The following is a 25,525-nucleotide window of genomic DNA, read 5'->3' as shown; positions in this document are numbered from 1 at the left end:
GGCCATTTTTTCCGCTTTTAGCCAGTATGCGTTCCACAGATAAGAATGTGAGTTGCCCACCAACTTGTTGGGCACAGGGGGATCGCTCACATTTGGCCATCTTAACATGTTTCCTAAACAATCCAACCAATCAATAATCTGAAATATTTAGATGAGGAACACAGCAAAGAATTCTCTGTTGATGGCCGGCAACAACAGGTTTTAATCAATCTATGATCTATTATTAATTATCATTATTATAATTATCTTTATTTCTTTCTTACATTTGTTTTTGACACCTGTTATTTTCTGCTGGTATTGTGTCTCTTTTTACAAGGAGGCTTCTAGTACTATAATTATTTTCATTTTTACTAATCTTATAATATGTCATATATAGGTACATACACCATTCTTTCAGAGCATCTCTCTTGCATACCAGCATGTTTTTTTTTTTTTTTTTTTAATGTTGATTTAATGTTGTTTTTTAATATTTGCCAGATAACCTTTTTCGTGTTTTGTGTATTGTTCTTTATTCACAGGCATGTTTCATTATTGCATTTATTACTGCATTTATCCAATCTGGGGATTCAACTCTATAGCCCCACCCATTGTGGGAGGGACTTGTGATTTAGGGTCATTGTGGTACGATTATTTAAAGACCAGCTTCCCACATCCCAAATCCAGCTCTGAGGAAGAGGGGACACCCTTCGAAACGCTCTTTTGAAAATATAAATTCCACGACTGTCGCTGACCAGCAGGCCATGCCAAGTTTAAATTAGTCTTAATTTGTGAGTATGATGTGCATATACTTTTTAATAAAACCATTTTTACAAAGGTAATGCGCTAGGCAGGTGCGCCCTCTTTATTTTTTCTTTCTTGAGTGCTATTTGGGTTCCCCTGACCTGTTGAGAGTGGCAGCACAGCCCACGTGGCGCTTGTGGTAGTGGACCTTCAATTTCCATCAGCCACATTACCACCTCTCAAGCGCAGGAGCATTAACTTTCTTTTTTCTATAGTTCACACCAGTGCTTGCAGTTCCAGTGTGTTCTAGATTCAGAAAAAAAAGAACATGCTGCATTTTTCAATTTTTTCAAAAACGCCCTGGAACACACGTCATTATTTAAGCTAAGAAAAAAAGGGGGGGGGGATTTGCATCAAATACGCGCATGCAGAAAAGCATCTGGAACGCATCAGGACTGCGTTTCTATGGTGTGAACTGGCCCATTGACCTTATAATACTGCGCATGCTTTGATGAGATGGGAATTACTGTAACTTATATCTGTTGCTGCAGGTCCTCTGAATGTGAAAAACCCAATACGATTTCAAGAGGAAAGTTCAAGCCACCGGCCATTACTGCGAAGATTTCTAACAAATGTGAGATTCCAGATCACAACTTTGTAATGAGTTTAGCAAAGGATATGTCTAAACAGTTCTGTTTGAATGAAGACCAAGCAGCTGCTTTGATGCAAATAGCATTAATGATGTGTGGTTCTGATGGGCCCCAAAAACAACAAAGCCCCCCTATCACTATTATCCATGGTAAGAAAAAAAAACAACTAGAAATGGAACATTTGCTTTTGTGATTGGTTTTTGGCATATGCTCTGGAATTGATGTATAAATGCTAGAGAAAAGTACAATAGAGTGGCACTAACCACAAACCAATCACATAATAGATTTCATAGTTTAATAAAAAATAAACAGGGAATGTAATTATTTTTCATGAGCAACAACCCTATTTATGTTAGTTTATGTCATAAATTTAGTTTGAACACTATTGAATATTTGCTGATAAAGAAAATATACTATGAGAAATAAACACTCACCAAGCACTTTATTAGGAACGCCTCATCAAGCTAAATTGTTGCCAAAAAAGAATGCACATGCTTAACAATAATACTTTGTGGCATTATAATATTGGTACTAATGCACAAAAAGTGTGTCATGAAAACCTCCGCAGAATTACACCACCATCTTGGATTGTTGACACAAGGCAGGTTGGGTCCATGCATTCATTCTAACACCAAATTTGTGACCCTACCATCTGTGTGCTTCAGCATAAATATGGATTCAGCAAACCAGGTTATGTTTTTCCAAGTCTTCAACTGTCCAATTGTATGATGTCTATGTCCATTTCATTCTCAGATTTCTGTAAATGGCTAAAATGAGGGGTGGAATATAAAATGGTCTGCTGTTGTCTATGAAGGCTATTATTTATTTAGATCAGGGGTGTCAAACACAATTTCATTGTGGGCCACATCAGCATCAGGGTTGTCCTCAAGGGGTCAGGTGTATCTGTAAGACTATGCATCTACTTAGATACTCATTGTAGTATACAGAGTATAGAGGTCACAAGTGCACAGGGTTGAGGAGTGTAGAACATACAGTGTGCGCTATGTAGAGAGTGCAGAGTTCAGGAGTGCACGTAGTACAGCGTGCCCCACCCCCCAAAAAGCTTCCTGCCCCACCCCCCAAAAAGCTTCCTCACATCTCATCTGCTCGGCTCTAGTACATCCTGGCAGGGTAGGTGGCTCCGTGTCTCTCACTTGCAGGGAGATCATTGGTCAGCACTGCTCTGTCACGAGTCCATGTAGGGTAGGCAGCGATTTGCAAGAACCAGAGGTGGCAGAATGGAGTTCAACCACTTTCCAGCTGAAACAAAGCCCTGGGAGCGAGAGCCACATGAAATGGCCTGGCTGGCCAAATTTGGCCCTTGGGCCTTGTGTTTGACACCTGTGATCTAGATGGTTTATCCAGGTATATCTAGTAGTAGTTAGTCACATTCGACAGGACAGCAAGTCCAGATAAATGTGACTTACTACTACTTAATACAGGTGCATCTCGTAAAATTAGATTATCATCAAAAAGTAAATTTCTTTATCATTCATTAACAGACGCAGCTTCATATCTTCTTAGCCATTGGGTTATGCTCCTCCCATCAGGAATAGGACACTAGGCAGGAAAAAGCTTACACCACGCCTATGGGTCTGTCCGTGCAGGCATAACCCCACACACTCTGCTACAGTCCTTCGTTTTGTTTCTGTCTAGTTTAGGAGTAGGACCTAGTTCCCTGCTGAGACTTCGGTCTTAGCTGTTATTTTTTGGAAACCTGTTTTTTTGTACTTATTCTTTAACCACTTAAGCCCCGGAAGATTTTACCCCCATTCCGACCAGGGGGTATTTTGCGATTCGGCACTGCGTGAATTTAACGCACAATTGCGCGGTCGTGCGACGCTGTACCTAAACGAATTTGACGTCCTTTTTTTCCCACAAACAGAGCTTTCTTTTGGTGGTATTTGATCACCTGTGCGATTTTTTGATCACGCGCTATAAACAAAAAAAGAGCGTCAATTTTGCAAAAATAGCAATATTTTTCACATTTTTTTATATGAAATTCCCCCAAAAAAAAATGTAAAAATCAAAATTTTTAAAAATTTTCGGCCAATTTGTTTTATGCTACCTATGTTTGGTAAAAAAAATCGCAAAAAGCGTATTTTGATTGGTTTGCGCAAAAGTTATCGCGTTTACTAACAAAGGGAAAGATTTTTGTCATTTTTGTTGTTTTTTTTTTTAACGCGTAATGGCGGCGATCTGCGATTTTTTTTGCGGTACTGCGACATTGCGGCAGACAGATCGGACCCTTGACTGACATTTTTGACACTTTTGGGGTTACCAGTGACATTTCTACAGTAATCAGTGCTATACATATGCACTGTTACTGTAAAAATACACTGGTAGTGAAGGGGTTAACTTTATTTGGAAGGGAGGGGCTGTGTGTGTCCCTAGGGGCGTGGTTTCTACTGTGATTGGCTGTGGCTCTAGCTGTAAGGACACTGATCAACGGATCTACATACCAGATCCGTTTTATCAGTGTCTTTGCAGCGAGGAGAATGACAGGCAGTTTGTTTACACAAGCTGCCTGACATTCTCCCTCTCCCCCGCCGATCGCCGAGTGACCGGCGGACATCGGGTCCGCTGGTCACACGCGCGGGGGGGTCCGTGACCACGCGGGAGCGGGAGCGCGCCCCGGGGGGCGCGCGCTCGCTCCCTAGACCCTCACAAGCAAGCAACGTAGCCCTACGTTAGTTTGCCTGTGAGGGGCTGACCGCCGACGTAGATAGTCGTGCGGCGGTCGGCAAGTGGTTAAGTAGAGTTCCTGGAGAACTACAAGCAACAGCCGGCTGGGTTTCGGACTGGATATTCTAGATCCTTAAGTTCTCCCAGCCTGGCCAGCGAGCGTGCGCAGGTTATAGTCCAGCACTAGGCCTTGCTATGACAGAGCCCCGATAGCTGGGGACAAGCCTGCGAGTGGACCATCTCACTGGGACGCGAACGACCTGGTACGCCCTGAGTGGCAGTTTACCCCTTGGTTGACAGCGCCCCCATCCTGGGTGGGAGGCAGTCTGCTCAGAATGGCGCCCACCTGATCTGTGGTATGGTGAGTAAGAGTCCCCCCATCTCTCTGGGGGGTGGACGTGGGCCCCCTCCTTGCAATAGTCGGACCCTCGGTTTATCCTTTGGTTCCCCTGGCCTCTCAGGCATCCCAGGCCCCCCCTTCATCTGTTCTCCCCCCCCCCCCCCCCACTACAGGTTCCTACCTTTTGGGGAGCGGATATATTGCGCCCGCTGAGGCGGTTCTGCAGGGGGGAGGGTGGTTTTTCTGATGGGGTCCCCTCCTGGGGGCCATCCAATGCTTTGTCAGTGACCCCCCTGGGGTCCTGGAGACCACTTGGCGTGCCGTGTGGGCTGCCATTTTGCTGTAGATTTGCCCTACATTAATGTCAGAATTCCTCATTGTAATGTATGGGCAGCCATTTTCTCAGTCTTTCCCATAGGAATGCATGGGGTGGCCATTTTCTTGTGGTCCACGGTGCTGGACAGCATAAGTAAGGTTTCAGACACTCTAGGTATGACCCAGGTGCTTTCACTTTCTGTGTCAGATCTTTCCTCTCTGCTGTACAGATCGTTCCTACAAGCATTCTGATCGGTTTGGTAACGTTTTTTGGAGTCTCCTGTGGGTTTCCTCATGCACACTACTAACAGACTGTGTTTGGCTGGGATTTGCACTACCGCTGTAGCAGCGGTGCAATCGCGTTTTTGCGACTTTTTTAAAGTGACACTACATCTTTTTAAATTTAGTGAACATGGAGTCCCAGGACAACATTTCACCTACAGACCCCCTCAGTGTGATCGCGGAATCTTCTGGGTCACAGCCCCTGTCAGCTCTTACAGCAGTTTTGGAAAGCCTAGTGTCAAAAGTTTCCCCCCTCTGTTGTATCTTTAGATTCAGAGGCTGATTTGGCTGCCACAGACGCATCCCACCCTGGTGGCTCTGTGTCATCGCATTCTGATGGCCAAGAGGAAAAAGCGCAGGAAAGCACTTTGGTGGAAGCACTTATACTTTCAGTGCGAGAAACTTTAAAAATGGCAGATGAGTCTATAGTGTCAGGACCGCAGGTGTCTTTTGGCACCCGCAAATCCCAGAAATTGGGCAAGGTGTTCCCCTGTCCGGAAGTGCACCTAAAGGTGGATCATCCAGTTTCCAGACTGAATAAGTCTACTATGGTCCCAGTGTAAGAATCCGTGGCCTTTACGGACCCCGTTGATAGGCGGATTGAGTCTCTGTCCCGCCATTTACATGTGATAGCGGGCTCCATATTGAAACCAATTTTTGTCATCACCCTGGTGTCGCAGACCGTCACTGAATGGGTGAAGCTGCTGAAAGGGGTCTTGGAAATGGAACAGCTCTCCCCGGGGCTGATTGAGCTCCTGGATCAAATGGCTCAAGCCCTTCTGTATATATGCGATGTGTCGCCGAATGCGGCTCCACTGGTAGCCAGAGTGTCCGCGGTGGGGATTGCTATTAGACGCATGGTGTGGCTAAAAGCTGGTCTGCGGACCAGGCTTACAAAAAGGCTCTGTCTGACCTTCCCTTCCCTTTAAGCCACCGATATATCGGCCTTGATGATAATCGGTCTATCCCTAGTCCCCGGTTCCATGGACTGCTGTCCAATACAGAAATTTCCAAAACAGTACTTAGGGAATTCCCTATTATACTACATGTTTGTATAATATGGGATTACAGGAACATCGAATGGACTTGCAGTAACAACAGGGTTCACAATACCCTCCCCAGAATATATTATATTTAGGTCTTCTAGCCCCCCAGTTGCAATTTTTGCCCTATCCCCTAGCTCGAGCTCCCAGGGGTTCACACACAGGAAGATTTACCTTTTGCACATATTTTTGGTAATTACTATATGGCGATTAGCTGTGGTAGTTCCCTGTGTGTCAGAAATACCTGGCGTCTGGATGCTTTTTGTAATTTTATGTTCTATGTTGTCGTCTTTTTAGTTTTTATGTTGGCACGCAAAACATGCACAGTGGTTGTGGTTCTGGTATTTCGCCAATTGGGGAAACCCATTTTTTGATAATATTTCTATCGAGAAAATAATTAATTGACACAATAAATCCTTTAAATTTTGTATCCCAATTGCCATTTTTTGTCATAAAAATTACCTCTTTTCTTCCCTGTCCTTGATATAGGGATCACTTTTTTTCTTTATTATACTCACTATGGAACCTAAGGGGTCAATCCTTTGCATTGTGTAAAAAGGCTGTTTGATCCTTCTCTGATCCTCCCCTTCTTCCACTGTCCCTAATCCTTCTCCTGATAAGACCGAGCCTCTGGAGTTACTCTGCACATGCTCAGTTTGGTGTATTGCTAAAGAGTTTTTTTTCTTGGGAGCATACATGTGATCAGCATAGAACCAATCAGTACTGTCCAGACAGAGGGTCAGAGGTCATGCAGCCTCATAGGACAGTCAGTGTGGAATGAAAACTCCTATAAGCTTTAACCAGACACTGATTTAAGTCAAAAGACTGCTATATACTGCTGATAAGAAATGGTATTTAGCAATTTTTTATTTACTAAAATAATTTCATTTCTGTGTACTGTGAGCCAGATATAATAAATGCAGGGCCCTGTGTTTAGTAACACTTTATTATTTGTCCATAGTTAATTATATGGTCGTTTTGTTTTGCCAATGTATGTGATAGATTTCTTGGCACATTCAGATTTTTCATAGCTTTGCTGTAAAGATCAATGCCAGAAACCAAAACTAAAAAAAAAAAGTTTTTGCAAAATACAAGCAAAAAACAGCCCAATGCACATATACAGTTCATTAGTAATGCAACAACACATATTATATACAGTATATTATAGATGACTGCATAACTGGCATCATTCTCAAACAAAATGGAAATCTGTATTTTGTCCAACAATCTCTAAAATGGTGAAATTTGTGATTTCAGGAGTTTTTGGTGCAGGAAAAAGCTATCTACTGGCTGTGGTGGTTTTGTTCTTAGTTCAGCTATTTGAAACCTTTGATCCTTCTGAAGAACGGGGTTCATCTACCTGGAAACTCCTGATTTCATCTTCCACCAATGTTGCAGTGGATCGAGTTCTTCTGGGGTAAGTTTTCATTGTGTAGTAGAGTTCTATTTAAAGCTGAAGTAAACTCTCTCCATCGACATTAACTATTTTTAATCCTTATGCTGATAGCATTAGTAAACCGATTATATTTCTTTTTTTTAAACATTTACATTTCTACAGTTGCTTCCTGGTTTCTGGACTAGGCCAAAATGATGTCATACATCCCAGAAGTCTTCATAGTTTTTTTTTTTTATCTGGAGGAGGGGCAGTCTCAGCTAAGTACACCCTCCTGCATGCCTAAGATAGGGGCAGATTGATTCTAGGGAGTAAATGCTACATTGTTAATTTGCCCTTACTTAAAATGGCCACAGCCAGAAATGCCAGGGGGTGTTTTTCAAAGTGATTTCTTAACAACATATAGCATGGAAACAACTATATAACATGAAGACCTTAATGAAAGATTTCTGAGACTGAGACCGGCAGCCAAAACACTGACAAGTTAGTTTATCTGTATAATGTTTAAATTATTCCTAATAATGTTCTCCACCATCACAGCATAAGGTTTCTCTATAGCTCAGTAAATAGTTTTTTCTTTTCCTCCTCTCAGTAAAATGATGAGACTAACATCTAGAGTTTGGAAACATTTCCACAGTGCAATTTCTGCTAAGAGCAAAGCTGCAATTTGCTAATATTGTGAGAAGAATTATTATTTTCCAAATGCTATAATGATAACAGAACATCCTGTTATGCCACAGGTGCCCTAAAGACATTAACCACTTTACCAGGATTTTCCTGCTTTAAGTCCAGGCCACTTTTTGCAACTTGGCACTGCGCGACTTTAACTGACAACTGCGCGGTCATGCAACCTCGTACCCAAACAAAATGTATGTCCTTTTTTTCCCACAAACAGAGCTTCCTTTTGGTGGTATTTGATCACCTCTGCGCTTTTCATTTTTTGCGATATTAATAAAAAAAAAAAATAGCAAAAATTTTGCGAAAAAATTGACATTTTCTAATTTGACAGTTAAAAAATATCCAATATATTCAATTTTTGTCATATATTTAGGCCAAAATGTATTTAGCTACATGTCTTTGACAAAAAAATTCTCAATGAGCGTATTTTTAACAGCTTTAAGACCGGAAGATTTTACCCCATTCCTGACCAGGCTATATTTTGCGATTCGGCACTGCGTTATTTTAATGGACAATTGTACGATTGTGCGACGCTGTACCCAAATTAAATTTATGTCCTTTTTTCCCCCACAAATAGAGCTTTCATTTGGTGGTATTTGATCACCTGTGCGATTTTTATTTTTTGAAAAAAAGAGCGACAATTTTGAAAAAAAAAAACAATATGTTTTACATTCTGCTATATAACATTCCCAAAAAAAATAATTTTTTTTTAACATTTTAGGCCAATTTTTTTTCCGCTACATATTTTTGGTAAAAAAATTCACATTAAGTGTATTTTCATTGGTTTGCGCAAAAGTTATCGCGTTTAGGTTTTTTTTTTTTTTTGCGGGACTGCGACATTGCGGCGGACAGATCGGACCCCTAACTGACATTTTTGATACTTTTGGGGGTACCAGTGACATTACTACAGTAATCAGTGCTATAAATATGTACTGTTACTGTAATAATGACACTGGCAGGGAAGGGGTTAACTTTATTGGTGATCAAGGGGTTAAATATATGCCTCATGCTTACTGACGTGTTTGGGGGGGGAGGGGATTGTGTGACACAGACACAGATCGCAGGTTCAGCTATGCTGAATCCTGTAATCTTTCACTGTCTGTCACATTGGAGATCCGCCCGCTTTGTTTACACAAGTGGGTGGATTTCCTCACTCGATCCCCGACGATCGGGGAAGAGCGGCGATGATCACCGCCTCTCCTCCCCTGGCCCGACTCCCGCTGTGTCTGAATACAGCGGGAGCGAGCCGCCGAAAGGGGGCGGGATCCGGCGACGTAGGTCTATGTCGCTGGACGATAACGAGCCAATTTGCCACAGTACCAGCTCAGTGAGCGGTCGGCAAGTGGTTAATAAATACTTCATGGAATTAAATATTGATCATAATGAAAGTGCAGGGAGCTTCCCACCAGAGTTCTCATTCCAGAAACTCTCTTTCTGCTGCTTCTGGATCATCACAAAGTGTCTCTTCACCAGCAGCATCTTCAAGTAAGGAAGTGTTACAAACCATGGCATCCCAAAAATACACACCGCGATTCTGCCCGCGATCCGGAAATCATTGCAAATCGCTTGTGCCTGTGCGATGCCCGTGAGGCTACGTTCACATGTGGGCGTAGCGGATCGCGGGCAGAATCACCGCGATTCTGCTCATGATCCGGAAATCATTGCAAATCACGGGACACCTGTGCGATGTCACCACGATTCTGCCCGCGATCCGCTACGCCCACATGTGAACGTAGCCTAATTTGCAATGGCACCCCAAACGCTGCCGAATCGCGGTAACATCGCACAAACAGAATCACGGGACGCATGACGCCCAAAAAAGGTACAAGAGCTCCTTTTGTGTGTCATGCGTCCCGCAATTCTGTTTGCGTGATGTTACCGCGATTCGGCAGATGGAAATCGCGGCAACATCGCACAGCATTTGAGGTGCCATTGCAAATCACGGGCATCGCACAGGCGACCCGCGATTTGCAATGATTTCCGGATCGTGGGTAGAATCGCGGTGATTCTGCCTGCGATCTGCTACGCCCACATGTGAACGTAGCCTAATACCTTTGTATACATACACCTTCCCAGTGTAACAGAATGACTTTCAATTTGTAAAACTACTCCACACGGAATTTTTTTTTTTTTTTTTCCAATTTTTCCAAAACTTTATTTTTTTTTCTGGGAAAAAAAACATTTTTTCTCGTGGCTTCAAAATTTCGGAAATGTTACATCGCTAGTCTCACCTAATCATACAGTGCTTTGAAAGTACCATTCCTTCTCATACACCCTGCTGTAATTGCATTTAGTGAGTCTACAATTAATTGGAGGTATAAAGGATATTTTCATTAACTTCTAAGAGATTATTGAGTTTTGTAAACAGTGCATCTAAATGTCCTAGAAAAACCTCTTAGTTTTTGTTATAGTCTAATCCAGTAAAACTGTATATTGAAGCAGTGATACCAAAACAAACCCTAACCCCTTAAAATGCTGCAGGGTATATACCAGCGATTTTCCACAAGAAACCACAAATGTATGAGGGTTAGTAACAAGATAGAAGTAAAGTGCTTAGGAACTGTACACATTTCCGATTGAAGGAAACATGCACCATGTTTTTGTAATAACCGTGATTTATAACCTTGTTAGAGCAGTTCTAGTCTACAGCATGTTGCTGCTGATCCCTTTTGTCGTTTTTTTATGAGTTCATTGCCTGCAGGCTCCAGTCAAGATGCCTCCCACCCATCTGTTTTCTCATTCCACACTCACCTATGTTTGGTGATGCTTCTCCAATAACTGTAAATACTGGCTAATTTGAGTAAAGCTACTGCAATAATACACCCCAAGTAGGATTAGGAAGATGTCTCAAGGCTGAAGTGTGCCTTATAGTTTAATTCTTAACACTACTGTTAGGAGGACACTGGAACATGTGTCCTAGTGCAGCTGTTGCAAGTAATTATGTCACAGTTGGGTTTCATGGAAGGAAGTGGTTATACCTGGACAGTAAGCGGTTTTTTATAAATGTCCTTTCAGTTATATTATAATGTCAAATGTAGCAGGCATTTTATGAGTGAACATTGTTTTAGAAGGCAAGGAAAAATTGGAAATTGAAAAATGTGTGCTTGTGTTTTGAATAAAGGACAGCTTTGAAGGGTGAAATGTGTAGGCTGACACGGAGTACCTACTTTTCTAAAAAATTGAAGACTTGGCTGTCATACTGATTCTTTGACTTCAATACTTTATAGATCTCTGACCAAGAACAATTCTACAGTAAAGAATTCTTATTTTTTTTCCTTCTCATGGATTATTCTATCTGAATATTCTTCATGCTTATTTTGGGTCTGTTTTTTTCAGAAGCGCTGAAACGTTTGTTTCTTTTTTAATCATTAGTGGGGACAAATCTGTGTTGGTTTTCAACTACAGTGACGAGAAAATGTGAAGGAGCAGGATGAAAAAATGTTCTTGAATGCAAGAATTTCTAACAGTGTATGTGGTTTTCCTTTAGTATTCCACAATAGAATGTTAAAAGCAAATTAAATCTTGAACAGCTTTCAAACGGCATTTTAAAGGTTCTGAGAATTTTCGTGTGAATTTCCCTATAAAGTTCTACTGGTTTATACCCAGCTTTAGAGCCACGGTTTTTTACCTGGAAAGATTTACCTCATTTCCTGCCAGGACAGGAAGTAATGGGGAATTTCTGATGGGTTTTTTTTTGGCCATTTGTGCTTTTCGGACCCAGTGGGAACTATACCACCCATTTTTTTTTTTTTTGTAAATGCATCAAAGGAAAAGGAAGCGAAAATCTGCCCACTGGGGTAACAGACAGAAACAAATCCTAGAAGAACTTTTGGTTCTCCCCACTCCGTCCAAAACTAAAAAGGTTAGCCTGGCATATGTGATATATTATCATGATTAAGCACACAGTCAGTGTGTGAAACGCGTCTACCTTGTCACGATTGTCATATTTGGATGTCCAGTCAATAAATCTGGATTTTGACTCAACCTGGAGTGCTGCCAATTCCTATTCTGTTGGCTTTGCTTGCAGCGGCTTGGCATTGCATGCCACTGCCAAGCTTGTTGTCGACTAGGACCCCCAGGTCCTTTCTTTTCCATCATAGATTCACCCAGAGGTCCCCCCCCCCAACGAGTAACTTGCATTCAGGTTTCTGACACACAAGTGCATTACCTTACATTTTTCAACATTAAACCTGATCTGCCATGTAGTTGCCCACCCCATTATTTTATGCAGGTCTGCTTTTAAGGTTTACACCTCCTGCATAGAAGTTATTGGCCTGCTTAGCTTAGTATCATCTGCAAATACAGAGATTGTGCTGGATATCCCATCCTCTAGGTCGTTTATGAATAAATTAAACAGGATTGGTCCCAGGACAGATCCTTGGGGGGCCCCCACTTTTCACGCCCGCCCAATTTGAGTTCTCCCCATTTATCACCACCCTCTGGACTCGCCCCTGGAGCCAGTTCTCTATCCAGGTACTCACCCTATGGTCCATACCTACGTACCTTAATTTGTACAGTAAACGTTTGTGGGGAACGGTGTCAAATGCCTTTGCAAAGTCCAGATACACCACATCCACAGGCTTTCCTTTATCTAGATGACAACTCACTTCATCGTAGAAGGTTAATAGATTGGTCTGGCAAGAATGATTTTTCATGAATTCATGCTGATTACTACTAATAATACCGTTTTCATTACTAAAGTCTTGTTTCTCTTACGTCCTCCGAGAGTCGCCGCCTCCTCTAAGTCATCACTATTGGGTATTGACTTCTGCTCCGCAGGAGTAGCTAGGCATAAGACTTAGTCAAAAGAACAAAAGCATTTAGCATAGACACACCCATGGGGGCTGTCCCACTGGTCAATACCCCCCTGCAGTGATCCCTCCCAACTCAGTTTGTTTTTACCTAGCGTCAGGAGTAGTTAGGCTTCCCTGTGCTGGGGCTACAGTCTCAGCCTTTCTAATCTTTTTTCTTTGATTTTCTTTGAAAATGTCAGTTTTTTTCTTTGATTTACTAGCTGTTTATTTTGTTAGCTTTTGTTTTTAGTCTGATCTTCGGATGAAGATGGATTCTTGCGGAGCTGGGAATCGGACTGACCGCCCTGGTTCTCCAGGGCAGAGGGTCAGAGGGACCCCCAGCCCGCCATCGAGCGTTCAGCCATGTGTTCGTCCTGGCATTATGAACGACCCATCCCTGCTCGCAGCAGGGATGCAGCCTGTGAGGTGGCTACCTCACTGGACACATCTGCGGTGCTGCAGTGTCCTGTCCTTGGCTAACGGCATTCCCTGTCAGATGAGGACAGCGGCCTTCCGTTCATAGAGGCACCCCACACTGTCCGGTACAGGTAAGTACTTTCTGTGTGGGGCCTCTGTCTGGGGTGGCAGTCCTGTGTTGCTGTGTGTTCCCCATGTCTGTGCCTGTGTGGGGCTTCCTGATGCGATCCCTGTGGGCGTCTCCTTTTACATGCGCTGTGTGGGTTTGGGGGCCCCTTCCCCTGTGTCACTGCAGTGTTTTGGGGGTGCAGACTGTGTGTGCGGCGGCCGCAGCGGGTAAAAAAACGCGCGGTCTGCCATTTTAAGTATGGGCAAGCATGTTTGGCTTCACTGTGGGCTTAACTGCATGCTGTTTTGGCACCATCCGCCGCCATCTTGTGTGTGGCAGAACGATCGTTCCGAGCACATGTTCGGCGGCCATCTTGACGAGGCCTCCCATTCAGTTCTATGGGCAGCCATTTTTCCTGTGTCTTGCAGCTTATAGTTCAGCCTCTGATGACCTCACTTCCTTTTCCTCTGAAGCAGCGATCGGTGTGGTAACACTCTGTGGGGGCTCTGCAGACTGTCTCTTCCAAAACTCTCTGTTTTGTCCTTCCTGGCTCAGTTTTGTCTCCTTTTGGGGGTCTGTGTTCACTGTACATATAGCGGTGGGCTGCGCACTCCGCATCGATCTTAAAGGGCCAGTACCTTTTTATTGCATTTTTTTTTTTTTATATGACTTGGGCAATGCAGTCTCAGGACTGCAAATTCCCTACAGCCCTGGTGGGGGACCCCAGTCCTACTGTACCCCCTGTTATACCTGATTTAGCCGCCGTAGTGGCGTCTTTAGTGTCCAAAATGGAGGTGCTGATGGCTGAACGAGCTGCTAGGAAAAGGCCTAGATTATCTATCGCCTCTGATTCAGATGATGATGTGGCTGCTGTGGCGGGACGTGCCCTTTTCAGGGTCTCGCTCATCCCTGGACCCACTGGGGTCTGAGGGGGAGGCGGAGGTGAAGGGGGTTGATGATTCTCCCCCGGGGTCGCCTGAAGAACGTGCGACTATGGATGAGTTGATTTCTTCCGTGAAAGAAACACTACATTTGGAGGATGAGCCCACTCCTCCGGGCATTGTGTCTTCTTTTGGTACACACAGGACCCGCAAGTCGGCGCAGGTTTTTCCCTGCCCCGCTGAATTTCATTACACGGTGAATGAGCTGTGGCGCAATTTAAAACGTCCATTCAAGGTGCCTAGTCGGTTTAAACTGCTTTATCCCTTTGTGCCGGCTACGGACTCGCGCTGGTGTGTGCCTCTGCAGGTGGATCACACGGTGCCCGTCTTAAACAAGGCTACCTTGATTCCCACTGAGGACACCCCGGTGTTCGGGATCCCACGGACAGGAGGTTGGAGTCTCTTGCCCGCCATTCCTACACGGTGGCGGCTTCCTTGATCAAACCTATTTTCGCGTCAGTTTTGGTGGCTCAGGCGGTGGTGGATTGGACTAAGGTGCTTAGACTCAACCACGCGTCTGATTCTGACCCACCTGCCACGCTGGCTATGGTGGATCCGTCGACTGATCTGGCTGAAGAGCTGGTCGACTGACCAGACATCACGGAAAACAGTTGCTGATTTTCCATATGCAGGTTCTCGCTTTTTTGGCGAGAGGCGTTGGATACCTTGGTAAAAGGCGTCACGGGGGGCAAGAGCACGATGCTGCCCCAGAACCCGAAGAACAAGTCCTTTCGTGGCAAGCGGGGTCACGCCTCTCGACCCAATCAAGGATCCTTTCCTGTCTTTAGGAATCAAACCAAGGGCAAGCCCTTTAAGGGCCAAGGTAGCCAGAAGAAGCCCTGGGCGGGCAAGCAGAAGTCCGGCAATGCCAGTGCGGCGGGTCAATCCGCCTCTGCCTGAAGGGGTGCCCTCACCCATTTCAGGGGTGGGGGGACGTTTGCGCGGTTTCCTCCAAACTTGGCTGCTCCGAATTCCGGACAGGTGGGTTCAGGAAATCATTCGGTCAGGGTACAAGATCAAATTCCTTTCCCGGCCGGCGGACAGATTCTTTCCCTCAAATCTTCATTTGACCCCAGGGCACCTACAGGAACTGCATCAGGCAGTGCAGGACCTCCTTGCCCAGGGGGTGATTGTCCCGGTGCCTCATCAGGACAGGTTTCGGGGGTTTTATTCCAATCTGTTCACTGTGCCCAGAAAGGAGAGCAAGGTGCGTCCTATTCTGGACCTGAAAGCGCTGAACCGCTTCGTGCGCATTCGGAAGTTCCGTATGGATTCTCTCCGCTCGGTGGTGGCCTCCCTGAGCCCAGGGGAATTCCTGGCCTCTATAGACCTGAAGGATGCGTACCTACACATCCCCATTTTCAATAGTCCCCAGAGATACCTTCGGTTCGCAATAGCGGAGGACCACTATCAGTTTGTGGCGTTACCTTTCGGTCTCGCTTCGGCTCCAAGGGTCTTTGCCAAAGTGCTGGCGCCTGTTCTGGGCCTGCTAAGGCACAGGGCATTGCGGTCTTGGGATATCTGGACGATCTCCTCTTAAGATCGAGTGCCAGCCAGAACCTACTGTGCGATCTGTCCACCACAGTACAGACGCTCCAGGAGTTCGGATGGGCCATCAACGTACAGAAGTCGACCTTGTCTCCTTTGGTTCGCCTTCACTATCTGGGAATGATCCTGGACTCTGCTCAGGCAAAGGTGTTCTTGCCGGCGGACAAGCTCCGGACCTTACAGGACGAGATCAGGTCCCTCAGTGACCAGCCATCCTCGTCACTCAGGACCTGCATGCGGCCCCTAGGGTTGATGTTATCGTCCTTATACCCTTTGCTCAGTTTCACACACGGTCTCTTCAAGCGGAGATCCTGGCCAGGTGGGACAGACTACCTCAGTCCTTGGATCTGAGTGTCTCATTGAGTCGCCGGACCAGAATGGATCTTCTGTGGTGGCTCCAGTCCCCGGTTTTGTCAGAAGGAAAATCCTTCCGTCCGTTACTGTGGACGGTGATTACCACGGATGCCAGCCTGTCAGGCTGGGGTAGGGTCCTGGGCAACCTGTCTGCCCAGGGCACTTGGTCGGGGGAGGAATCCTCCCTTCCGATCAACGTATTGGAATTGCGAGCAATCAAGCTCTGTCTCTTCCAGTGATCGGATCGACTTCGGGGCCGTCCTGTTCGGGTACAGATGGACAATGCTACCGCGGTGGCTTACATCAACCACCAAGGGGGCACCAGGAGTGCCCGGGTGGCCCGGTAGGTGACCGACATTCTGTCTTGGGCCGAGACTCATGTCCCAGCCAATTCAGCAGTTCACATTCCGGTTGTGGAGAATTGGCAGGCCGACTATCTGAGCCGCCAGACCCTGGACCAGGGGGAATGGTCCCTGCACCCGGAGGTCTTCCAAATGCTGTGTGCGAAGTGGGGGGATCCCCGGACGTGGATCTGTTCGCATCTCGGCTAAATCGCAAGGTGGAAAGGTTTGTGGCAAGAATGCGCGATCCTCTGGCAGACGCCTCTGATGCGTTGGTGGCCCCTTGGCATCAGTATCGTCTGATGTATGCCTTTCCTCCGATTCAGTTGTTGTCCAGGTTCCTTCACAGGTTAGCCTCGGAACCGCAATTGGTGATTCTGGTAGTGCCGGACTGGCCACGCCGGTCCTGGTACGCCGACGTTGTTCACCTGGCAGTGGCGCCTCCTTGGCGGCTGCCAATGCGGGTAGATCTACTGTCTCAGGGACCGATCTTCCATCCTGCTTTACAGTCGCTGGCTTTAACGGCCTGGCTGTTGAAAACCAGGTCCTGAGAGACAGGGGTCTCTCCCCAGAGGTCATTCCTACTCTAATCAAGGCAAAGCCTCATCTGGTAAAATCTATTACCGTACCTGGAAAGCTTTTTTCGCCTGATGTGAGCCCAGGGGGTTCTCCCCTCGCTCGTACTCGGTGTCGAGAGTGTTGGCTTTTCTCCAGACTGGTGTGGACCAGGGCCAGGTATCTGCACTGGCTATTCTTTTCCAACGCCCTGTGGCGTCTCATTCCTTGATTCGCACCTTTATTCAAGGTGTGCGACATTTGGCCCCTCCCCAGAGGGCGCCTTTACCTCCATGGGACTTGAACTTAGTTTTGTCCGTGTTACAGCGTTCTCCCTTTGAAAACATTCGGGAGATATCGTTGTCTCTGCTGTCTAAGAAGGTTGCTTTTTTAGTGGCGATCACTTCGGCTCGCAGGGTGTCGGAGTTGGCGGCGTTGTCTTGCCGCTCTCCTTACTTGGTGGTTCATAAGGATAAGGTGGTCTTGCTAACTAACTCTTCCTTTCTTCCTAAAGTGGTGTCTGATTTTCACCTGAATGAGGACATTGTGTTGCCTTCGCTCTGTGCGAAGCCCAAACATCCCAAGGAGGTTGCGTTGCATTCCTTGGATGTTGTCAGGGCGATCAGAGTATACCTGTCGTCCACTGAATCCCTTTTAGAGTTTATTCATTTAGTTTGTGTGTGATGAATTGACTATTTATTATTATTTATTCTCACTTGCTTATTGTCACTGATGCTAGCGCTGCATAAATTTGATTTTCATTGTTTTTCCTAAGGTTTACTTAGTGTTGCAGCAGCTGCATACGCTCCTTACACTTTATTTATTTAGTCACTATATTTATCCAGTAGCGCGGGTTTAAATTAGTTTATTCACATTCCTTGGATGTTGTCAGGGCGATCAGGGTATACCTGTCGTCCACTGAATCCTTTCGGAAATCGAATTCCCTCTTTGTCCTTCCTGAGGGACCTCGGAAGGGCATGGCTGCGTCTGCGGAGACCATTGCCAAATGGATCAGACAGACGATTGTACAGGCCTATACTTTGAAGGAACGGGTTCCACCCTTCCCTGTTAAGGCGCACTCTACCAGATCGATGAGTACGTCCTGGGCCTACCGGCATCAGGCTTCGGTGGCCCAGGTGTGCAAGGCTGCGACTTGGTCGTCGGTGCACACCTTTTCCAAATTCTATAAGATTGAAGTTCTGGCATCAGCTGATGCCTCTTTTGGCCGCAAAGTTCTCAGTGCGGCAGTGCCATAGGGGACCCTTGTGTTTTTTTTGTGGGTCCCTGGCTGTTGGGGTGTTTATCCCCTGGATATTTGTTTTCCTGGGTTGTTGCTCCTGTTGAGCCTTTTCTATTGCCCAGACGGTTATCTTACTGTGCGTGTAAGGTTCCTTTCTCTGATGTGGGTACTGCGTTGCCTTTTCTACGGTTGCGTCTCCCACCCCTCATGTCTACACTGCTTTGGGACATCCCAATAGTGATGACTTAGAGGAGGCGGCGACTGTCGGAGGACATAAGAGAAAACGGAATTTTTGTAAAATCTTACCGTAAAATTTCTTTCTCTGAGTCCTCCGACAGTCGCTGCCCCGCCCCTCTTTTGGATTTTTTTCTTGTACACCTACTGCTATTCTACCAAACTGAGTTGGGAGGGATCACTGCAGGGGGGTATTGACCAGTGGGACAGCCCCCATGGGTGTGTCTTTGCTAAATGCTTTTGTTCTTTTGACCAAGTCTTATGCCTAGATACTCCTGCGGAGCGGAAGTCAATACCCAATAGTGATGACTTAGAGGAGGCGGCGACTGTCGGAGGACTCAGAGAAAGGAATTTTACGGTAAAAGATTTTACAAAAATTCTGTTATATAGTCCCTTAATATCCCTTAATAATTTGGAAAGCAATAGATTCTAAATGAACACTTTAATGGTACAAGCAGAGTGAAATATCTGACATGATGCTTGAAGCATGTTCTATAGCAAGGCAACAGGCAGAGCACCTTTGGCAATAAACCCCCTTTATTTACATATCATTGGATTCAAATATCTTTCAGCAGGTCTGCCCTATACTGGACAAGTTCAGTGTTATTTGCTGATTACCCCCACCTATCATTTATGGAAGGGATGGCAGCATGACAAGACCGAATTGAAAGTCAGGAATGAGGATCTAGTTCCTTGCTGGGATCTCTGGTCCTGGCAAAAGTTTTTTTTTCAAGATAGTTTTTTCTAGATTGTTTTTTCACCAGATTTTTTTCCTGTGAGATCTACAAGGAACTATGCGGATCTGGGCGACAGGCTGGCTATATATATATATATATATATATATATATATATATATAGATCCATTGGTCACCCCAGCCGGCCAGTGAGCGCACGCAGACCCCAGCTCTGCGCTAGTTTGGCCGAGACATTGTCCCACCGGACGGGGACTGGCCCTGCAAGGTAAACGTCGTCTCGCCAGGTCGCATATGACCGAGTCTAGGTCCAGCTGTCAAAGCGTTCCTATTGGCTGACAGCCCCCCCACTTCGGCAGAGAGGGGTTCTATCAGGAGATGGCCCTCCTGTTGCAGGTATGGTAAGTAAAATGTTCTCCCCTCTCCCCCTGGCCGGTTTTGGGGTGGATGCGGGCCCCTTCTTGGGACGGTCAGACCCTCGTTTCCCCGGGTTCCCCTCTGTCCTGTCACGCACCCCCCCCTTACCTGTCCCCCCTCACTACTGGGGCTATGGGATGCTTGAAGCTACTCCCAGGGGCTGGAACCAGGCGTAAGGGCGACGGTGGGGGCAGGGGGGGTGCGCCACCAGCGACCAGATGATCGATCGTGCAGGGGGGATTCACCTGTCACTTCCAGAGCCCCTTTCCTGTCAATCCCGTCCAGGAGGCTGGGGGTCCCCTCGTGGGCCCCCAGAAGCTCCGCAGGCCACGCGGGGCCTCCATTTTCTTGTAGCCCATGTGCTATTGAAGATCGGCGGCTATGTTTTTGTAGCCCTAGTGCTGACACTCAGGTTTTTCTCTGCTGATTGAGATCTCTGCAGACAAGTGCTGTACAGACGTTCTGGACCTGGTGGACGCACTGGTTGTTTCCGTGCGTGAGACCCTAAAAATGGAGGACGCAACTGCGACTGAGGCGCAGGTTACGTTTGGCACTCACAAGCCATCCAGAGCGGCAAAGGTTTTCCCCCTTCCTGCGTATTTTGACATCATGGTCAAAAAGGAGTGGGACCACCCAAAAAAGCATCCCCCTGGAGTGCCTAAGCAGATTGCTAGAATCTACCCCTTTAAGGAGTCCTTATTAAAAGGTGGACTGTGCCACCTACTGTGGACCCTCTGGTCTCCAGACTGAATAAAGCTACCATGATCCCCGTGGAGAATTCCCCATCCTGTAAGGATCCGGCGCATAGAAAGGCGGAGTTTGCGGCCCGCAATATGTACTCCCTGGCGGGGTCTGCACTAAGACCGGTGTTTACTATTGCCCTTGTGTCACAAACCTTGACTGAAAGGACGAAGTTACTACGCCGAGACCTGGAGGAGGTACAACTCCCCCCTGCCTTTGCGGAGCTGACGGACCAGTTGGTGCAGGGGCTGCAATTTGTTTGCGATGCCTCGCTGGATGCAGCTCCAATATTGGCCCAACTGTCAGTTTCGGCAGTGGTCCTCCGGTGTATATTTTGGCTAAAATGCTGGTCTGAGGATCAGACCTCTAAGAAGGCCTTGACTGATCTATCTTTTCAGGGTGATTGCCTTTTTGGGGCTACCCTTGATGACATTATCAATTGTCTCACAGGGGGTAAGAGTACCTTCCTCCCACAGGCTAACAAGCGTAAGGACCCTCGTCGTAGATGGGGTTCCTCCTTTTCAGCAAGTTTTTTTCGTCCCTCAGTGACAAGTGATAAGGGATCAAAGTCCTTCAAGGCCTCCTCGGGTGACTCTAAGCGACCCCGGTCTGATAAACAGAAATCGGGTTTCTCCAGACCTACAGCCTGAAGGTGCGCCTTCATCCGTATCTGGGATAGGGGGACGTCTTTGCCGGTTCCCGGACCTGTGGCTATCCCGGATACATGACAAGTGGGTTCACGAGGTGATATGGTCCGGTTACAAGATCCAGTTTCGATCTGGCCCTCCAGTAAGGTTTTTCCCTTCCAATGTGCGACTGTCCGCAGATCACTTACAGGCTCTCTTTGGGGCGGTACAGGACCTGTTACAAAAAGGAGTAATAGTTCCGGTTCCGTTCTCGGAACGTTTTCAGGGCTTTTACCCAAACCTGTTTACAGTCACCAGGAAGGAGTGCAAGGTGCGTCCAAATCTGTACCTGAAGGTACTGAATTGCTTCATGCGAGTTCAAAAATTCAAGATGGAATCCGTTCGCACCGTGGTGGCTTCCCTACACCAGGGGGATACCTTGGCCTCCATAGACATCAAAGATGCCTACCTTCACATCCCGATATGTGTAGAACATCAACGGTTTCTCTGTTTTGCCGTGAGAGAGGATCACTATCAATTTGTGACGTTACCCTTTGGTCTCGCCTCTGCTCCTCGGGTCTTCAAAAAGGTGTTGGCTCCAATTCTGGCTTTATTTTGCCAGCGGGAAATATCCATCCTGGGTTACCTGGACAATCTGCTTCTAAGTGTGGAGTCTCCCATGGCGCTGGTGACAAACTTAGAGATCACCATGAGAACTCTGGAGGAGTTTGGGGGGATTCTGAACCTTAAGAAGTCGTCCCTGGTTCCTTCCATGAGACTGGACTATCTGGGCCTGACTTTGGATTAGTCCTCTGCCAGGGTTTTTCTTCCTCCGGAAAAACTTCAAAAGCTCCAGACTGTGATTCAGCTATTGCTGTCCAGCAAATGGTTGTCCCTTCGGACTTGTATGAGAGTTCTGGGACTGATGGTGTCGTCCTTCGAGGCAGTGCCTTTCGCTCAATTCCACACAAGAATCCTCCAGTAGGAAATCCTTCTCAAATGGAACAAAGATCCAAATTCCCTAGACAACCAAATCCAGCTAAGCCAGGTGACAAGGGGGTCCCTGATATGGTGGCTTTGATCCCCGACGCTTAATCTAGGAAAATCCTTCCTAGATATTGGACAGTGATCACCACAGATGCCAGTCTGTCTGGGTGGGGAGGTGTTCTAGGCAAGCTTTATGCTCAAGGGGACTGGTCCCTGGAGGAATCCAGGTTACTGATCAATGTTCTGGAGCTGAGAGCGATCAGGCTTTGCCTAGTCCACTGGACAGAGTACCTTCAAGGCTGTCCAGTGCGTATTCAATCAGACAATGCCACGGCTGAGGCTTGTGTCAATCACCAAAGGGGAACCAGAAATGTCTTTGCAGCCTCAGAGGTGGCAAGCATCCTTCGATGGGCGGAACGCTTTGTTCCAGCTCTTTCCCCTGATCACATTCCAGGAGTGGAAAATTGGCAGGCAGATTACCTCAGTCGGCAGGCTTTGGATCAAGGGGAATGGTCTCTCCACCCGGAGGTGTTCCTTCCAGCAGTTGTGCCTTTGTTGGGGCACTCCAGAAGTAGATCTGTTGGCATCTTTGATCAACAGGAAAGTGCAGAGGTTTGTGGCCCGATCTCGGGACCCTCTGGCAGAGATCACAAACGCGCTGGTGGCAACGTGGAGTCAGAATCAGCTGATGTATGCTTCCCCCCCCCCCCCTCAAGTTGCTGCCAAGACTTCTTCGCAGGATAGAGGCGGAAGGGATTCCAGCCATCCTTGTGGCTCCGGACTGGCTTTGCCGAGCTTGGTACGCCAACTTGGTCAGGCAGGTCGCAGACGTTCCTTGGAGACTTCCTCTCAGGGAGGATCTACTGTCTCAAGGGCCGATCTTCCATCCTACTTTACAGTCGCTGGCTTTGACACCTTGGCTGTTGAAAGCCAGGTGCTGAAGGACAGGGGATTGTCTGCTGCAGTGATTCCTACTCTGCTTAAAGCGAGAAAATCATCTTTTATCTTTTTCTATCATCGTACGTGGAAGTCATATATTGCATGGTGTGAGTATATTGGGGTTCCCCCTCGCTCTTACTCGGTGGCTCGGATCTTGGCCTTCCTTCAACAGGGAGTTGATCAGAAATTGGCCTGGAGTTCTAGCAAGGGTCAGATCTCGGCTTTGGCAATTTTCTTCTAGAGGCCACTAGCCACCCATTCCCTTGTGTGTAACATTCACAGGGATAAAGTGGTCCTTCGTCCAGATCCTTTCTTCCTTCCAAAGGTCGTTTCCAGTTTCCACTTAAATGAGGATATTGTTTTGCCCTCCTTGTGTCCTAAGCCTCAACATCCCAAGGAATTTGCACTGCATACTTTGGATGTTGTTTGGGCAATCAGGGTGTACTTGACGACCACTGAGTCTTTTCGGAAGTCGGATTCGCTCTTTGTACTCATGGATGGACCAAAGAAAGCAAAAAGAACAAAAAAAGGCGCACCGATCTAGCGCATTATCCTCAATAAAAGGCTTTATTTAAGTGACATTAAAAATGGCTACTCACAGACGTAGATAAAAGTAAAACGTATCAAGCTGGATTGCTCAAATGTCCGTGTTTAGTCCATATAATCGTCAATGACCGATGAGATGACTGACACGTTTCGAGGCCTAGCCTTTTCCTCAGAGCCAGGTGGCTAGGCCTCGAAAACGCGTCAGTCATCTCATCTTTTAAATATACAAAACAAAGCAGACTAATGGAGCTCTCTGTCATAATCACTCACTTTATTTTAAAACCAAATAAAAACACTTGCATGTAATTGACTTGTTAATAAGCCTGTAGTAGTACAAAATAAATCCACCGTTTTCGTGAGGACTCAAGATAGCAGCGGGTGATGTCACACGAAAACCTCCACCTCCTGTACTCCTTGTGTCCAATGGGACTTTTTCAGTGGGGTGGAACCAGTGAGTCACCCGATTTCATATAAAGATAATCGGTGCCAAAGAAATGGAAGACACCAACACTGCATAGCAGATACTGAGGACATCGCCTATCCCCAATTCAGTACCAACGGGAATAATAACCGCTGTGACCAATCCGCTCACTAAGGCTTTACAAAAGAATGAGGAAAATTACTGTTTTATTTTTAAAACGATCTTAACCTATTTACCTCACAAAAAAAATCCAGAAAAATATGTAAAAAAGTTACTTTAAAAAAATTATGTATGTCACCCACTGCTATCCTTCACAATAACATCTGCCATAGAACACCTAAATCCATAAAAAACCTACATGAATATAAGTAAAATTTTCTCTATACCGTATTTTCTGGCATATAAGACGACTTTTAAACCTCAAAAAAAATCATATATGCCGAGTATAAAAGTCTCCAAGGTAAGTAAGCGCTGGCTTTCTGTGCCCTATTATTCTCCAAGGTACCGTAAGTACCGTAAATGTAATCTCTCTTATATCTCTAAGGTACCGTAAGTATTACTGCTGTGCAGGAATCCTGTAGTGGTATACCGTATGTACCGTAGCTTCGGCTACATACAGTTTACCGCACTGAGCCAATCACGGTAAATGATGTATTCTATTATTGAATGCAAAGCCTGCTTGGATTGGCGGAGTAACATCAGCCCGCCTCACTGACTCCGCCAATCCGAGCAGGTTTTGCATTCAATATTAGAATACATCGCTCACCGTGATTGGCTCAGCGCGGTATACTGTATGTAGCCGAAGCTGCGGTACATACGGTATACCGGTACAGGATTCCCGCACAGCCAGCGCCTTGAGAAATTACATCTAGCGGTAATGCATCTTACGGTACTTTAGAGATATAAGAGAGATTACATTTACGGTACTTACGGTACTTTGGAGATTAATAGGGCACAGAAAGCCAGCGCTGACTTACGAGAGCAGTGGATTTATACTACTACAGGCTTATTTACAAGTTAATTACACATGTTTGTGTTTTTATTTGGTTTCACAATAAAGTGAGTGATTGTGACAGAGAGCACTATTAGTCTGCTTTGTTTTATATATTTCATCGGGGGACTTGCCTATATTGGATGCATTAGAGCAGGACACCTCGGGAGATTTAACCCTTGTCGGCTATAGCGCATTTGACCATCCTGTTTGTTCAGGGGCAACATTTTGAGGTGAGCAGCCGGTGTGACTACTGGTGGTGGAGGTTTTACCTAAAGTGGCTGACGTTTCCCACTTTCTAACTGCCTATTAGGAATCCCTACAGTGGATGGACTCTTGAGTTTGGGAGTTTGGTTCTCTTCCTTTGACTTTATACTACAGTAATAAGATTTAGTTGCGTTGCATCTTTTGATAATCAATATTTTGTTGAGGTGATGTGAAATATTCCTCTGGTGTTCAGTTAGCGTTTTTTTTCTATTTTATTTTGGGGGAGGGGGTGGGGTTGGGTTTGATTACTGCGCCGATTG

General features: G+C 46.1%; 1 protein-coding gene across 1 annotated transcript in view; it reads left to right on the top strand.

Annotated features, from left to right (window-relative positions):
- Nucleotides 1-25,525, top strand: part of ZGRF1 (zinc finger GRF-type containing 1) — a 212,633-nt gene that overhangs the window by 125,909 nt on the left and 61,199 nt on the right. The window contains exons 18-19 of the mRNA XM_082254282.1: nucleotides 1,272-1,519; nucleotides 7,293-7,452. Of these exons, the coding sequence (XP_082110408.1) occupies nucleotides 1,272-1,519; nucleotides 7,293-7,452 (408 nt within the window). The remainder of the gene's footprint in view (nucleotides 1-1,271; nucleotides 1,520-7,292; nucleotides 7,453-25,525) is intronic.

This window comes from Pelophylax lessonae (genome assembly GCF_965119305.1).
Source record: "Pelophylax lessonae genome assembly, chromosome: 1".
NCBI classification, from domain to species: domain Eukaryota; kingdom Metazoa; phylum Chordata; class Amphibia; order Anura; family Ranidae; genus Pelophylax; species Pelophylax lessonae.
Note: the sequence above shows the minus strand (reverse complement) of the source record. Positions and strands in the feature narration are given on the sequence as shown.